The sequence below is a fragment of the Leptinotarsa decemlineata genome, unplaced genomic scaffold (genome assembly GCF_025532065.1).
Source record: "Leptinotarsa decemlineata unplaced genomic scaffold, Ldec_3_MD MMD2_tig00026294_RagTag_RagTag, whole genome shotgun sequence".
NCBI classification, from domain to species: domain Eukaryota; kingdom Metazoa; phylum Arthropoda; class Insecta; order Coleoptera; family Chrysomelidae; genus Leptinotarsa; species Leptinotarsa decemlineata.
The window spans coordinates 1,357,576-1,375,934 of record NW_027412674.1 but is presented as its reverse complement, the minus strand read 5'-3'; the positions used below and the strand labels follow the sequence as shown (position 1 = coordinate 1,375,934).

The window sequence follows — 18,359 nt, the reverse complement described above, 5'->3', positions numbered from 1 at the left end:
TCCTTGTGAATACTACCAACATAAATGAAAAAATAGTGGAAAGGAAAATGAAGCATTTCCAAAGACATCTGTCATTTTCAAAAAAAGGTTAAGGAAATGACTTGAGCTTCTCTTTGGTTTAAATATGTTTAGTATAGCTTATACAGAGTGATTTGTTAAGTCGTTTTAAGAAAAATGTTTCTATGAACATATGTTCAGAGTTGCTTCCTTTCTGAGATACAAGGCGTTGAAGTTCACAAAAAAAACGGTAAATATCCTTTCACCAATTTGGTTGAAACATGCTACAGTTATTTGAAGTAATAAGACCGAACTAGAATGAAATTATTAGATCCACTGGCGTCTCAGCGAGCACCCCAGCCAATAAATTTTAGAAAAAAAAACGCCATTGACTTCTTCTTGAATTTTTTTTTTTTGATTAAGCAACTGAAAATACAACTTTTTCGTCGCTTGTGTTTTCTTCATATCAAGCTTAGTTTTCGAGAAAAAAAAAACATGGACAACAAAAAATAAACACCTTACGATGAAATACACGACTGCGATCGATTTGTCATTGACTATCTGAGACGTTCAAAAATACCTGGAGTATTCCATATGAAATTGCAATTGTCAATTATTCTATTCCTCAAGTCATTCACATATAGTACAGGAGTTTTATAAACAAGAGCCTTCAGGTGACCCCATGAATAGAAATCCAGAGGATTCATATCAGGGTTGCGAGCTGGCCAATTTTGAGGTCCTGCATGTCCAATCCAGCGATTAGGGTAGATGATGTCGAGATGCTGACGAGCTTGAACACTAAAATGAGCTGGAGCCATGTCGCGTCGTACATTAACCACATGATGCCTCTTACAAGTATCGGCACTTCTAACAAATTGGGTAAATGATCTCGCAGAAAGTCAGTGTAGGATTCACCTCTTAATCTTGCTGGTAAGAAAAATGGGCCAATTAGGTAGTCACCAATCATTCCTACCCAAACGTTCAGCGAAAATTATTGCTGAAAATGACTCCGATTACGTGGAGATTTTCGTCGGCCTAAAAATGGTCATCGTGAAAGTTTATAATAGCATCTCGTGAAAAATTTGCTTCTTCTGTAAATGAAATATTTGGTAAAAATTTATTATTGTGTACCATCGTATGAATCAACCACCTGCAACACATTAATCTTAGGTGAAAATCCCAAAGCAGAAGATAATAATAAAAATAGCTTGGGTATTACCCAACAGTTAAAAACCATTTACAGGGTTAACTAAGTATGTTAAAAAAATAATATAGATCCTTATAATTACGAAGTTACAATTTGAGAAAATGAATAACAAAATTATAATAGAATAAAATGAAATAATAAAAAAAAAACTATACCAGAAAATTAAAAATTCTCCATGAAATACTGAGATGCAGTGTCAACAATATATTCTAGGGAATCAAAATTGATATCACACAAACTTGAAATTAAATTGAAATTATTGCAAATGCTAAAGATAGGTGACTTGAGATACAAATTGGTTCTTGCCAGTCGGCTGTAAAATGTTTTTATACGTCTAGTTCTAAAATGAGGCACACAGAAATTAATAAAAGATAACACCTCCATAGCATCCACATTGTTTTGCAATAATTTATACTTGTAGAGTAGAGCTTGGACACTGTGATATGTAGGAGGTTTCTTTTTAGAACTGTCCATACGGTTTTTGGGCTGACTTCCACCTGCAGTGCAATCTTTCTGGTACTAGCTGAAGGATCTTCATCTATCCCGTCAAGTATAGCTTCTCGTTCAGGCGTTGTTACAGTTTCTGGTCTTCCACCACCTGCATTTTTATTAATACTCCCAGTTTCACATAATCTTGCATGTAGCGTTCTAAATGTTTCAGCACTGTGCTATCACTGTCACCTGGTCTCTGTGAAAACGTAGCTAGATATGAAAGAAATACAAGCAACGAAAAAGTTGTATTTTTAGTTGAATAATCTAAAAAAATAAAAAACTACAAGTCAGTGGCGTCCTTTTTTTCCCAATATTGTTGGCTGTGGTACCCACTGAGACTCCACTGGACCTAATAATTTCAATTTAGTTATTATTTCAAAAAACCAAATCGGTGTAAGGATATTAAAAATCTTATAAATATTGTTTATTTTTAACATCGACGCCCTGTAGCTCAGAAACGAAGCAACTCCGGATTTATATTCATAAGAACTTTTTTCTTGAAATGACCTAACGAATCACCCTCTGACGTTTCGTATCGTAGTTAGGAAACACTCTTTATAGCTGGATTTCATGCAGATTTGGATAAATTCAAATGAATTTAATTCAGAAGTAACCATTCACATGGAATGGTAGCCAGTTGGGATGGCATGAGTGGTTGGTTCCACTCGTCCAATCGACCCTCAGGTGAAACGGTTGTTCAAGCCGCGAGGCCGGACCATCGATTTTCACTGCCTAAAGACCAATAACCTCTACTAGGAATCGCCCGTTAAAAGGCAAGACCTCTTTAATCGTTAGCTCGCAAAAGTTTCGACTTTTGAGGATTTTGAGCAGATTTTTTTAAACAAATGTGAAAAAATGAATCAGAATAATGAATTTGCAATTAATTTCACAAAATGAATTGAAGCCGCAAGCTATCTTGTGATTTATCGCTTTCATCAACATAAGAAAAAATCAAATTTTGATAAAGAGATGAAGTTTTAGGTTGCAGTCAAAATTGACAGCTCTCTTCATAAAAACTTTCATCAATTTCAATGTCATTGACATTTCAAATACGAGTATATATACTCTCCATTATTCATTACCTGGAAAAACAGATTTTTTTTAACAATTATCTGCTCTATGGTAAAAAAATTTGAAATTGTGAGAGGTGAGACACGCCATGCCTACTTTCTTATCAATAGCCAATTTCTACAGTAAAACCTGCGACCTCCTAAGGGAGCCTCACTGACAGTGTTCCCGCGCAACATTCAATCGTGTTTTAATGAAAAATTTTATCTTACTTGAGTATGCAACTGAGCAAATTGTAAATAAGGATGAAATCAATCTTTGGTGTATATTTCTGTGATGGAATCTCACTAATGTTTAGAGGCATCATTGAAGTTATACTTATTATCAGAATGGAATTCCACAGAAAACATTTACTGGTTTTGAGTTAACCAATGATGCTAAAAGCAGCATATAAAAACTCATTCCATAAGTTAGTTTTTGATTCTATTTAAAAGTAAAAATTTTACCTTATATATAGAGTGTCCAGTAGGACACTCCTGTAGGCTGAAAAGTGTGGCTGTTTTGAGGTGGCAACAGATACAGAAGAAGAGAAGGAAAAATAAAGAAACCCGAGGAGACAAAGGTAAAGATAAGGATAGACGATGGAAATACCAGGTAATACCAATTACACCCAAGTCAAATTTCTGTTAACTCTATTATAAAACAAAGTTACACGTTCTCATCTTCCGATTCACAATATTGGGATTAAAGATGACTTTTGTTTTGTATGAAATGAAGTAAAAGGTGGACTTTCCTACGCCGAAGAATTTGCTTTCATTAGAATTGACTTTTAATTTATCACAATAATAGCTGAAGTTAATGACGAACATGAAAATGAAACAATTATAATGTACAGAGATGGTTATACATACCAAAATAGAGATTGTATTTCATTCAATAATTTTCTGAATAATGGAGAAAAGAGAATTGAAACTTTCTATGTTTTTTATCACTTTTATTTGCAACTAACGTTACTGCAGTTTCGTCCTATAAGGAGTTCAAGTTTGAAAATGTCCTTATAGGACGAAACTGCAGTAACGTTAGTTGCAAATAAAACTGGTAAAAAAACATAGAAAGTTTCAATTCTCTTTTCTTCATTATGATTTCCTACTACGTAGAAACCGCTGTATCCATCAATTTATTGATTTTCCTAATATTGCCAGGAATGTAATTATGGAACTAACATTTTCAGAAATGGGTTACATCCAACAGAAAGCCAATTCAAAACATTCCATTACAGAGCATCTAGTTACTATTGATATGCACATCGAAGATATGAAATTGTAAAAAATCCGGTGTTTTTGTGAAATTTGTGGAGGTTGAATGCAGATGTCACATGACAAATAATAAAATCGTTGACTTCATTTTGGTTTGATAAAAGTCAAGAATCGAAATGTCATACAATAGGCATTATTATATTTATTACTGTTATATTACCTCTTAGATTAACAATATCGGGTGGCAATTCAGTGAGTTTATTGTTTGAAATATTCAACTCCATCAGACGAACTAAAAATCCAATTCCAGGTGGCAATTTTTGTATTGCATTATTTGACATATCCTTAAATGAAAATAGCAAAGTAACTTATCAATACAGTTGTTTTATTCAATGCAGAAGTAACAAACCCACATATTCATGCTGACAAATTACTTACCAATTTTTCTAACATGATTAGATCAACAACACTTTTTGAAACACATTCCAAATAGTTATGACTCATAGATAAATACTTCAGCTCCGTTAATTTGTTAAAATCTTTAGGCAGTTTGTTAATTTTATTGTGGTTTAAACATAGTCTGGTTAATTTTGTTAAGTTACCAATTTCCTCAGGTAGTTCTGTTAACAGGTTATCTTGTAACTGAAACAAAACAAGTACAAAGTTGTTATATACTAATGAAGGGTAATATAAAGTAACAGAGGTATAAAGAAATCATTTGTGAAACCTACAGAAAACTGATAAAAAGTTGAAAAGAGAAACTTGTCATCGCCACTGAATAAGAAATTGCTGTATGCCTCTATACCTCTAAATTACCATATCTTAATCATATTAATATTTATATCAATTACCATATGTCACCATTCAACCTATCTCTTGAAACCAAACTATGTTACCTTATTAGACAGATTTACAGTAGTACCTATATTACAATTTTCTTGTTAAAACTTAGCAGCCTGAAGGACACAATACAAGCTGAGCTTGGGTGACCTCAGACTGCTAGAAATAGGAATTATTCCATATTGTTTATATAATATAATTGAATATAATTTATAACACTGACATCAACACGAATAAAATACTACTACTACTGAAAAAAATATATCTGCAGCCAAGTAGGTAGCTGAATAAAATATTGAAGAAAGCACACAAGTATTGTCTTATTCAATAGAAATAAGGAAAATGTGATTAAAGGATGTATTTTTCAACTCTTGTAAAAGTAAACATATATACAGTACAATAAGTGCGTAATTATTATTATTAATATGTTTTCACCGTAGTGTCCGCTGGTCAGGCCCTATCCCCCGAAGCCCCGATACATTCGGGAGGGCGCGCCAGCATTATCATCCAACGACCATTCCCCATACCGTGGGGTAAGTGATCATTATTTGTGAAATTATAAAACAACAATAAAAATTAATTGGCGCTCCGGGGGGACTTAATTGATTCCAGTGGCGCATTTGCTTTTTCAGCCGCAGGAAAACCCGGAAAAACCTGCAGCACCACATCATCTGAAGATCTTGATCTGTCAATGCCCTCTCATAAAACCAAATGTAGGGTGCCTCCAGAGGCTCCAATAAATTAAATATATCGCCTGAACACTTCGTGACACGACTATCGTCAAACTTAAACCAGTCCGTTCCATCTTTGACCAAGGCGTAATAATGACCAAATTCAACGTCAGAACCACAGTGAACAATGACTGCATGAATATTATAATAGTGGTCTGCTAGATTGAAGTGTTCATCTATTTCGAAACTTTGAAAGAGTTTGGTGCTTGTTTGGTGTTTGAGTCTTGTTTGAAGATCATCAGTGTTATTATTAGATGACTGGTGCCTCAAATATACTTGTTTCCTTATAACAGTCAGTTAGTTTGACGCATGTTAGGCAATACAGTCGATCATCACCTGTTAAAAATTCCATTTTCAGATGATTTAACAATAAGCTTTGCACGGACTGATTATTAGTCATATTAGGAAATACTAGATGAAATTCCAGAAATTCACATAGGTTTTTGCTACCTCTTGAACATTTACTACAAAGTAAAGAAGTGAGGATTTTTCCAGCACAAGACGAGATAGACTGCTCAGAATCATTCAATCCAGAGTGGTCAGGAGTATTGATTCTGCTATTGTTTTGCCCACGAAGAGTATTCAACAAGAACCCCAAGAATTCAGAACAATCCTCTTGTTGTCCTAACGAGTATCTAGTGGACTTCAAAGACTCCAGGAAATCGGTGGGAGGGAAAGATGATACATTCTTACGAAACTGCAGCTGCATGAACAAGCGCAGTGAGCCAAGAATGACAGCCTCCTGCATCTGTCCGGCTAAGATTTCTGCCCTACTGCGGCAAGCCGGTTTGATTTTAATATTTGAGAGTAGAGAGGGCATCATTCCACCAAGGACTTAACAATCAGAACAACCATCTTGACAGAGTGGTCTGGATAGAGTCTGCGGAGTTCCAAGAGAAAATCTCGATATTTTATCCGTTTTTCCTCCTCTTTTCGGACGATATTCGTCCCGCCAGGAGCTGAAAAGTCCACGACAAATATCGTATCATTATTCTTTTTCACAAAGAGCTCAACTGTCTGACCCATTTGCTGAAATTCAGAAATATTTGAAGGTGCCAGATAATGACTGAACATTGTCTACTTTCGTGCCATGAGTAGAAATAAGGAATCAAGAATGACCTTCTAGATTTACCCAACAAGATTTTTGTCATCTCAAGACAAGCCAGTATAACCTTTAGGTTTATAGGCCTCATGAACTGTCTCAAACTGTTCAATTTCTGCTCATGCATGGTCATAGGCTTTGCAAAAAAACTTATCTGAAATCCTGCCTCTAGGTATCCACTTTAAACTCAAAATTGTTGTTAGTATTATTAGTTGCTAAACTACTAATTTGTTATATTCTACTTCTAATTAATTTATTCAATTCCAACATTTACGATTACTTACTGGCTTGTGTGTTATGAAAAATAAAACAGTCTGTACCCCTGTCTGTAATATATTAATTCAGTGACAGTGTGTCACATCAAGCTTCCATTAGAATTTTGAGATGAAGAAGTGGAGTTACTAAAAAATTTTCAACGTAAAAGTTTTAGATATCACTGCATAGGTTTTTTTAAAAATATTCTTCAATTATCAGGGTATTGAGTAAAAATACATTGCTTTCCATATTCGAATTTCTTCATAAAAGTATTTTTGATAAATATAATATTGTATGGATTAAGTGGTTCAGTGGTTTAATTAATACCACCATAAAGCTAATCTATTAATATTTTTCAATGTTTTCCCTCAGGTTACATTGAAGATGGGAATTATGGAAGCTTGTCGTGCAAATATACTGCACTCAAATGAAAATAGGTAAGTTGAAAGATCTTGGATTGCCTATATTAGTCACTATAACCAACACCAAAATGAAATTAGTTCAAAATTCGGAATCAATAGATTCGGAGCTATAGGTAAAAAGATTGCTAAATTTTTAAAACTTGCGAATACAACAAATCACATAACTTTTCTCTTTCGAAAGAGCAGGATGACAAGTCTTGAATAAGTTTTGTATGTTGTAGGTCCAATAGAACTAGGTAGAACTGTAGTTTCAATATTCACTTCATTGATTTTGTTAACTTCAAAGTGCTGATCAAGCCTTTCCTTATGAATAGTCCACTCATTAGATTCAGTATAAGATTTTACAAATTTTGCCAGTGCCACCATTATAATCTGGATACTTTTCACTTTGGTTTATACTTGCCGCCAATTTATTGTATCTCTAGTTGAATGAAACTATTACACACATGTAGGCTTTTAAGATTGGTACCAATTCATCTATTGTGGAAAGTCTCGCATAATCAGAGTAAAATGAGGAGGAGCACCGTCATGCTAAAACCACATATCTGCATATTCGTTGAATGTAAACTGTTCGACCATATCAACAAACTTCAAAATATCCTATTGAATATTGATAATACAATGGCACCTCTCCACTCAACAAAACACAATTTTATTACTTTCTGAAAAGTTTTTTTGGAACATAATTATGCACTGGATATTTTTTTTCACCTATTCATGTTCCGCCGTTATACATTTTCTTGCATCAAATTGAATTATCAGTGGAACTCCTTAACATTTCAGCTGTGAATAAGAATTTGGAACATTCAAATGTTGAGTTTCATGAGATTTCCATATCGTGAACAAGTTGGAAGGGTTGCTAACTCAATTATTTGGATTTTTTGGAAATGCATAAGCATAAACATTGTGGGTGCAACCTGCTTAATGATCAAATCAATCTAGTTTACTCACCGGTTTTCAAATTAGCGTACCCACATTGTCACAAGTAAGTAAGTTTGAAAATGTCCGTATAGGACGCAACTGCAGTAACGTTAGTTACAAATAAAAGTGGTAAAAAACATAGAAAGTTTCAATTGTCTTTTCTTCATAATGATTTCCCGTAGTAACGGCTACATCCATCAATTTATTGAAAACATTGCGTTTTCATTTGAAAATCAAAGGAGTCATTCACTTACAGCTGATTCAAATACTTCACATATACAAGTACCTCATGTGATAGTTATGTAGTTGGATATATTTGTTGGATCACCTTTTTTGTATAAGGAAATGACTTCTGATATTTTCAGTCTGTCAAGAAAAATACTGTGTTTCAAAAACATATTTATTAAAAATGTCGAAGGTTTGATAGAGCACAAAAAAATTTGTTTGGGAAAAACATAAAACATTTCAGCATCTGCAATGTTTCAATTGATTTTTGATTTGTAAAACGTTTCTCTCAGAGAGCGGGCGGAAAAACATAGTATGTTGACTAGAAGAAATTATTGAACAAACCCCTCATCCATATCTACAGTTTAAGTAGATTAATAGTAAGGTGACTTGACTATCCAGGAAAAATGTTTTTTGAAGCTGTTGACATAAATGGATTCAAAGTTTTTCCATTCCGAACGATATCAGGTGCATTGATTTTTTTTTGTGTGGCAAGAGTGTTAACAATATTCCATTTGGCTTTATTATAGTTTGATAACTGGTTTATAATTCAATATCAACTCTTCTAAGTGGGTGAGTATAAGAGCTTATTCCTTCTGCTGAACCTGTGAGAAATGATCTGGTCACATTCAAAACTTGTTTTCTGTTGACTATGAGATTACAGTTTTTTCAATAATGGTTCTTGACAAACAGCAGGATTTTCATCTTGAGGTTCAGATAACATAGAGCCATCAAAATCAGCAAAACTGTTCAATAAAGTAAAAATATGGATTGCCAAAGTGAGGTCCCTACAGTAATTTTATTCAATTTACATTTGAAAAAATTTGTTTGCATTCTAATCAGGTCCTAGAATTTTGGAATATATATATTTTTAGACAGGAATTGAAATTGTTTTACTTGATGATTTTCTTTATGTGTGGAAGGCAAAAGCATTGTTAGGTGAATGAAAGCAAATACTCCCAATGATCTGAAGAATTGCTCTAAATGCAGTCATCAATAGCTTCACCAAAGCTTTTGCAGCAGACATTCTTGTTCCTCTAGGAATTCTCTTCAATATGTAGGTATGCAGTTTGTATAGAGAAAGTGTATTATTGATAGCTTGGATACAATTTGCTCCAGAATTAGCTTCATCTTTCCAATTCAGTGTAAGACTTTGAACATAAGAAAATAAAATTGTGGAGTGGGATTAGTGAACTTTCAAAGAATGAATTTTGACTATGTTTGAAGTTTTGAATTTATTGACAACATGTAAGTTCCACACTTGAATCATATTTAGCTGTGTAAGATAGTTCCTCTATAGAAGAATCCTTCTTATGGCATGTTTTCTTGATTCAAACACCTAGTGTGCTTATTAGATGAAACATCTTGGTTCTAGAGTTATTATTCTCAAAAAACTCGTCTTTTCAACAGGGCAAAACGTAAGTTAAATTTTTGTTACTTGTCTGTTCTTTATGAAATGATCATCACATTTCTCTGATGGCTTTGACAACACCAGTTAACTTCTGGAAAATGGTATGTGCTTTAGGTATTATTCAGTACCATCACCAGACAAACCAATGGTGAGATTTAGAAACCCGAGCAAAATTGGTTTTTGAAGGAAAGTGCGGCATATGATTTGAAACTGGTGCATGATCCCCTCTTATTATTAACCTTCAAGTACCACAGATTTCCATATCTTCAACATTTATTGGTGCAATCAATCAAATAAATATTTTTTCCTTACATTCAATATCACCAAGTCTTGAAACATGCCTATTTTTCCTGGGATGTGTGTTAAAACATTGGAACTTAAATCCAAGTTTGTTAATGTTTTGATGTTCCACCATGCTTCATCCTCCTTAATACCTCTGCTAAAATCTATGTCTACTTGACTTTCATCTGTTTGTGCATAAATCGAAAACATTCTATCTGGTACTGAAATATTATCAGTTGGTTAAATTTTGTGTGTCAAAATTATTGGCAATTTTACCAGAGGCCAAATGCTTGGAGGACAAATTTAAATGACCAGTTTTTCGGACATTCTTGACTACATCCTTGGTTATGTGTTGATCATCTTCATCTTTAGACTGTAAATGAAATACAGGACTGATATATTTCCTTCTTGACTTCACTTTGGAAGGTTTAGACATTGCGTTCTTATATTATGGAAATTCAAATTTTGATTGTAATAAAATTCTCTGCAGATTAAAAAACCGGACTTTTGACATTGACACCTTTCACAGTGTCACTAGCGTAGTTCTTTGTCTATCGACAGCAATACGAATTGCATACGTACACGTGCTACATCGGGGATGCCCGCTTGTCGTGACCTTGAAATAAAAGAGATGGAGGTTTTTGATTATTCCATCCTTGTTATCAGGTGAATGAATATTAATATTCAGTGAATAAGGTGAATGAACCAAGAAATAGAGAACAATAAAAATGTATAGGTATAAGTGTACTCGGGTAAGATCCAAGTTGCATTGAGAATATCCAAAAATGTCACATAGTGATGAAACAATACTGATGAAAAATTCTCTTCAGCTCCTGCTGACTTGGAAGATCACTCACCAAATCAAACAATCAGCTTCATTGAGAATATGTATTCATTTGTATGTGATAGAATTGACCGATACTTGATAAAAAAAAGATTTGAAGCTTTATAACTCCCATTTATTCATATGCGAGCGCTTTCGATAGCTGGTCGTACTGTCATCATCAAGGCTCTACTCAAACTGAACGTGTCAACCTGCTGTTTGTCCTTTTATGCGGTCCGAATGCCTCAGTGCAGGTTAGTTTAGATCCAAAGTGAGTGGGTCTATTCGACCCTCCACCACAACCCGCAAGGGTTTATGCTGGCTCATATCTATTCTCACTCGGGCAAACAAACCCAGCTTCTTAACGAAGCCGATTAGTTTGTATGGTGAGTGGTCTTTCAGGTCAGATATTAAGAGTACGGCTCTGCCGAACTCTAAAGACCTGATTCGGTCCCCAGCGGAGCAGGCACAAAGTATATGCTCTGTTAATGAGATAGTCGCATAGTCCAGTTGCAAGATTCCCACCTTGATACCCACGACAACCTTCCCATATGAGGGTTTTTGCACCTCAGCTACACCTGACGATGCCTTAGGTTCAGCCGTGCAGGGCTTTTTCGCCTCTAGTTTTGGTGAAACCTCACTTGAGCGCAAACGTTTGCTAACCGGCTCGTGGGGAGTAAGTTCCCCCACCATAGACTGATTCTGCGTACGCCGCAGCTCTCGCTCCTAAAATAAATGTACAGGGAGGTCAGTTGGAGTCGTAAACTCGACATCCATCTTCTCTGTAGACTCGCTCCTGAACTAAATTCACAGTGAAGTCCGTTGGAGTCATAAACTCGACATCCATCTCCTCTGTAGACTCGCTTCTGAACTAAATTTACAGGGAGGTCCGTTGGAGTCATAAACTCGACATCCATCTCCTCTGTAGACTCGCTCCTGGATTGAATTTACAGCTGTCGAAAGCGCTCACATATAATTAAATAGGAGTTATAAAGCTTCAAATCCTTTTTGTTATACCTAATAATATATATATATATATATATATATATATATATATATATATATATATATATATATATATATATATATATATATATATATATAAATCGGTTCAATTTGTGAGGTTGCAGTCAATAGCTGGGCTGTGACAAAGAAAACTCTTTGTTATATGTCAAGCTTTCGGTATATTTCACACCTTCGTCAGGACAATAACGTGAGAATAAAATATAACATGGTTCAAAAACAGATAAAAAAACATTAAATAATGACAGTTGATAAAAAAAACAGTCCAGCTATTGAATGCAACCTCACAAATTGAACCGATTTATAGTTAATCCAGTCACTAATTATTCTGTTATATATACATATATATATATATATATATATATATATATATATATATATATATATATATATATATATATATATATTAATATATATATATATATATATATATATATATATATATATATATATATTAATATATATATATATATATATATATATTTATACATATACATATATAGGTATACTAGGTATTCGTAATAATAATATTTTTCACCTTGGAACTTGCCATTCAAAATTCTGGCTTTGACAACGTTGTTGGTTACAAATAAAAGTGGTAAAAGACATATAAAGTTTCATTTCTCATTTTTCTTCTTAGATATACATACACAATTTGAATGAGTAGTCATATTTTCCCTCAATGACAAAATTCAAGATTCTCTGAACACAATCTGAATTTTCGATGTCGGCGCCTTTGTGTTGGCAGGTACCGTGTTCGAGTGCCTTCTGATTATTTCTTATTCTGTGAAGTAATTTTAACCTAACCTAACAAACTTGTTTGCATTTGTATGTTTGTTGTGATAAATTTCCAAAGAGACGATCGTCGTTGAAAACTCTGTTTCTTAGGATCTTAGGAAGTGTTATTGAATGCTGTGATAATATTATTGGATCTTTGCAATACTGCTATTAGCTTAGAGACCAGATTAGACCTCCGCTGAACTGGTGGTGTAACAAGGACTAATGATTATTTGATTTTCTGTACATATCTTCCTATGATATATTTCAAAATTCAAAGATGAAAAGGTATCAAGAAAAAATAGAAGAACTCCAAAATTACTTCAAAACTCACAGCAAATCTAAAGAATATGTAGGGCATTCATCCAAAGTACACTCAGTGGGGTGGAGTTGTGATGGAAAACGATTGGCATCAGGTTCATTTGATAAATCTGTGTGTGTTTATACATTAGACAGAGACAGACTGGTAAGAATATGTAGAGAAGTGTTGCATTTTTTGCATCTAGTGAAATCACTTTTTTACACTTCAGAACTTTGAAAATACTATTCTGGACGAACATTGTATCAACCAAGTTGTCGTCAGGATATAATGTTAATGTAATTTCATTAGATTCATTTAAGATCAAAAGTTCTAGTTCCACCATATAATTTTTAATTCACTTCAATTATAGAACAAAGAACACACTTTTAAAGGACATGGTGGTTCAGTGGACCAGCTATGTTGGCACCAAACACATCCTGATCTCCTCAGCACAGCTAGTGGTGACAAATCTGTTAGAATATGGGATACTAGAGTTCAAAAATGTGTTGCCACAATAAACACTAAAGGGGAAAACATAAATATAACTTGGTCTCCTAATGGTCAAGCTATTGCTGTTGGAAATAAAGAAGATTTGGTTTCTTTCATAGATGCAAGAACACATAAGATTGAAGCTGAAGAACAATTTCATTTTGAGGTCAATGAAATATCATGGAACAATACCAGCGACTTATTTTTTTTGACTAATGGTCAAGGATGCATTCATATTTTGAGGTTGGTATCTTAACCCTTGAATAAAAACAATTCTCCATAAATCCATATTGTAGTTATCCAGATTTGAAACGCCAACATATATTAAAGGCTCATCCAGGAACATGCATTTGTATAGAGTTTGATCCTACTGGGAAATACTTTGCAACAGGAAGTGCAGATGCCCTGGTATCTCTTTGGGATATTAATGAACTTGCATGTCAGAGAGTTTTTACAAGGTAAGTCTTGGACTGAAAAAAAGATAATGCATGATATAGAAAATGAGTTTCTGATCTCTCACAAAATTTTGATGTGTTACTTTTTCTAATTGATGGTATATTGATTGGGGTAGTTATTATTATGGAAAGAACATTGACAAAGACACTGACAAAACCCACATGAAAACATATGACCAGTAACCAGTAGAAAAAAGTATTTGCCAAGTTATAAATCAACTGAATAATAAAAAACAGTGAAGTCCCTACAATATCATCAACTAAATTATTGAAGAGCAGATAACTGTGGCTAACCATCTTATAATAATTGTTGATCATCACAAGGTAATCAAAAAACATCAAGGATTTTCACAAATATTGCAATTTTAATATTGATAAATATTCCTCACATCAGCAAGGGATTCCAATCTTCAGGCAAGAGTTTTTTCAATTCGTTCTAAAATGTATTGAGATTTATTGAAGCCTTCATTAAGAGCTTCTTCAATTCGTTCTTGAGTATATTGAGATTTACTGAAGCCTTTATGTCATTAAAGTTTGTTATATGCCTTTAGATCAGAAGAAAACTGAATTTTGGAATACTTTTTCTGAAACTATTGGTATAAAAAAACCCATTTCTTGTTTTGTTATTGTTATCCCAGCTACGAAATTACTTTGACTGGGATCAACTAATTGCATGAAAAATCTGTCTGTTTTCCCGTTAACACGCTATCACGCCGCTATGAACGATAACTCTCAAAAGTCGAAACTTGTGTGAGCTAAGGACTAACGAAGTCTTACCTGTTACCGTGTGATTCCTAGTGTATACATACTGTGATCTTGACAAGAGCAGATTTGTCTCTTTCGGTGACAGAAAGTCATAATGTTATGAAGAAAATGAGTGATTTATCTTGTGATGTTATCTAAAACTGATAAGACAACTGTCTTGTCCTGAAACACCATAGAGAGTGATAGTTTTTTTGAAAAAAAAGGTTTTGTCCTTCTACTTCTTCATCTTCATACAAAAATGATGTGGGAATCTTCCAAAGAATAGAAAGCCAAAACCTTTCTTTGCCAAAAATTAATCTCTCCTGAAAATATACTTCTTTCAATTTAGAGGGTGATAGTGTTCCATGTAAGTGACATTTTATATCAATACTCGTTCATATATCACATTGTGTAGCATTTCTATAATTTTTTTCTGATTCAATTCCATAATGAATGAATGAATGAATTTCATACAAACTGAACGGAAAAAACTGATTTTCATGTATTTCAATGTTCATACGATAGTAATTGTTTCAAAAAAATTTTTTCTCCCCCTTCTAATTCAATGTTCATGTGGAAGTACTTGTTTCAAAATTGTGTTTTCTTCCAGTTTGTATCTGTCAGAAACTTCTGTGAATATCTAATATATTTATGAAGAGTTTTTATTTAATCTTTTTTCCTTTCTTTGGAAGTATCCCACATTTTTTTTTTGATGGACAAGTAGAAAGCCAAAAAGCTTTTTTCAAAAAACATCATTGCATATCATTTCATTTAAATTTGGAAAATTCAAAACAACACAAAAAAGTGAACTCTGTAAGATTGGCTGTTTATCACATAAATGGATGTATGAAAAAAATTCAACAAAACTTTTAATTTTGTTTCTATGTCTCATAGTCTCACATGCATGTAGGAATTTATTTTTATTATTTTCTTTTTTGAGAACTAGGCACTATATAAACAAAATTCAAGAGCATAATAAACCTATTTTCAGTTGAATAATATGATGATAATATCAAATTTATGCAATGACTATGCACAACCAGGTAAATATCACTAATTAAGTGTAGAAATGTGATTTTTACATACAGAAAATATTTTTAAAATGCTATTAAAATCAACTGAAAAATTATGTTTTTCAATGAACTAGCAGAAGAAGAGTACAATAATAAAAGACGGTTATTACTTGTGTTAAAGTGTTTTTCTGTATTAGTTTTATTCCATAGCACTTTATATGTTTAATCATTACAAACCAATGACAAATTATACTTCTGTTTAGCATTTTTGGTCAAACAAAAGTTTACCAAGTGTGTTTCCTTCAGATACTTATGTTGTTTACATATTTTATATATATTTTCAGTTGAATACATTGATATGTTCATTAAACATATAAAAAAATTATTAAATGCAGATTGCAATTGATGTAATTGTTAATGTGAGATTTCACAGTCCATCAATTGTCAAAGTCTAAAATAGGGGTTTTCATCAAATAAATGAATGGTTGATTGATTTATGGTTGAATCCAGTGTTACTGTCAGTTGTCCCCTTCAGCTCTCTGAAACATTTTTTTTATTGTGAGCAAGTTATACTAAAAATACATTATAATCATTTCATCTATTGGGAATTATCAGTTTGTATCAGTAACATCCTTAAAAACAGTTTTATTTTATTATATACAAGAAATATGTTTGTGCACACACCGAATATCTGCTAATACGATTTCATAAAACTATAAATGAACCTTTGAAAAACAAGACATATAGAACTATTAGTTAATTTTTCTACTTTTTATATCACGTTATAATTTTTAGGATGGACTGGCCTGTGCGAACAATATCATTCAGCCATGATGGGCAATTGTTAGCCTCAGCTTCAGAAGATCTCATCATCGACATAGGCTTTGTTGAAACAGGTGACAAAATATCGGATATTACAGTGGAAGCAGCCACTTTTACTGTTGCTTGGCACCCATCTCTTTATCTTTTAGCGTATGCTTGTGACGATAAAGACAACTATGACAGAAAAAGGGATGCAGGTAGTTTGAAAGTATGGGGTTTTCAATCTGACTGATAATCTATTTTTTTTGGAAGTGAGTTGGGAAATTAAATATTTAGGTAAAAATTTTGTGATTCTTTTTTCCTACCCAAAAAGAAATGGGGAAGTCAACAACAATGTGAAAATTCCTCTTACCAGTAAAGACCTGATGAAATTTCTTTTCGAAACACAACTTGCATAAAGGAGTGTACTTCAAGTTTATATTTGTTGAAACATATCAGCATTAGCAACCTCCCTGGGATTTAATGAATGTTTTTGGTAAGATCGGAATTTGAATACTCTGTATACATAAGTGATAATTTGTGATGTGATGGAGGAAGCAAAGCAGAACAATAAGTTTTTTGAATTCCAATTTTTGCAATAAGCTTCATTAAAATTCTTGAACGCATCTGAGAAATATTAAGTAATCTTTTGAGTACATTACATTCTACAAAATCATTTCACTGTGATTTGGTAAAGAAAATTAAAGTTGCACATTCATTAAAATAAGAATATATTTGAATATTATCTACTTTTTGGTAATTTTTCAACAGAGATGGAATATTTGAGATCTCTTTTACAAAGGTCACAAATGTGGAGTCCGATATCTCTTATCAAAATTAGCTTGCTCAGCATTAGTTTTCGAACCAGTTAAAGCATGAAATGAATAATCTATAGTATTCAATATACAGTGTATATCAACCAGAAGTAATGGATTTGAAAATCAATAAATGGTGGTGTGATAAAAAAAAAACTCAGATATTTTTAGTTGCACACTTTTCAACAATAACTTTTCATGTGTCATGTATAAGTGGCCAATTTGCCAACTGCAGTACCCTGTTTATCATTCAGTTATATATTTTTAAGAACATTCCAGACATATTTTATGTATAATTTATTTTACAGAAATTTACTGCAATACACTCAGTGGCAAAAACCAATTTAACCTTTGTTTTTGATGCTATGAAATTGAAAATAATAATAAATGTTTTTTTTTTTACTTTACTTTGTGTCACGAAGTATTCTGGCGATGCATTGAATCTATTGGAGCCTCTGGAGACACCCCCTGCATTTTGTTTTATAAGAGAGAGGACATTGGTAGATCAATATCTTCAGATGATGTGGTGCTGCAGGTTTTTCCGGGTTTTCCTGCAGCTGAAAAAGCAATGGAATCAATGAAGTCGCCCCGGAGCGCCAATTCATTTTTATTTTTGTTTTTATTTTTATCATTGTTTTAATAAAATGTTATAATTAATTATCTTTGAAATAATGTCTGACAAAACAGTAGTTGACAATTCAATTCAATTTCAATTCAATTCAATATATTTTTCAAAACGATTTTACATACAAACATCAATATCCAAAACAATCAATAATGTGGAAATAAATAGAAATGATATTGAACAGTTCTATGAGTTTTTTTTTAAATGACTCACTGAAGTAGACTCGCACTAGGCAAATATAGCTTGATTTGTGATGTCTAAATCAGCATGGCATTTGTATATCTTATGTAAGTGTATTCAAATGATAAGTGAATCTTTTTATGAATATAGAAAGAGGATAGAGA

General features: G+C 33.0%; 2 protein-coding genes across 2 annotated transcripts in view; one reads left to right on the top strand and one right to left on the bottom strand.

Moving 5' to 3' along the window:
- Nucleotides 1-10,684, bottom strand: part of f-cup (leucine rich repeat containing flyers-cup) — a 32,394-nt gene extending 21,710 nt beyond the window's left edge. The window contains exons 1-4 of the mRNA XM_074180132.1: nt 10,426-10,684; nt 10,180-10,370; nt 4,399-4,602; nt 4,181-4,304 (exon numbers count right to left, since the gene is read on the bottom strand). Coding sequence (XP_074036233.1) covers nt 4,181-4,304; nt 4,399-4,602; nt 10,180-10,370; nt 10,426-10,585 — 679 coding nt within the window. The 5' untranslated portion in view covers nt 10,586-10,684. The remainder of the gene's footprint in view (nt 1-4,180; nt 4,305-4,398; nt 4,603-10,179; nt 10,371-10,425) is intronic.
- Nucleotides 10,685-12,771: 2,087 nt separating this feature from the next.
- Nucleotides 12,772-16,879, top strand: tex (THO complex 3 homolog tex). Its single transcript, XM_023160771.2, has 4 exons — nt 12,772-13,238; nt 13,444-13,805; nt 13,859-14,020; nt 16,570-16,879. The coding sequence occupies exons 1-4, from the start codon at nt 13,053-13,055 to the stop codon at nt 16,826-16,828; spliced, it is 969 nt and encodes a 322-aa protein (XP_023016539.1). The 5' UTR covers nt 12,772-13,052; the 3' UTR covers nt 16,829-16,879.
- The last annotated feature ends 1,480 nt before the right edge of the window (nt 16,880-18,359 follow it).

What these genes read in the sequence shown, in the direction of transcription:
- tex (XM_023160771.2), top strand. Translation starts at nt 13,053, where the DNA reads ATGAAAAGGTATCAAGAAAAAATAGAAGAACTCCAAAATTACTTCAAA. An exon ending in CATTAGACAGAGACAGACTG is followed by an intron (nt 13,239 to 13,443) that starts GTAAGAATATGT and finishes CTTCAATTATAG; the next exon opens with AACAAAGAACACACTTTTAA. An exon ending in GGATGCATTCATATTTTGAG is followed by an intron (nt 13,806 to 13,858) that starts GTTGGTATCTTA and finishes TCCATATTGTAG; the next exon opens with TTATCCAGATTTGAAACGCC.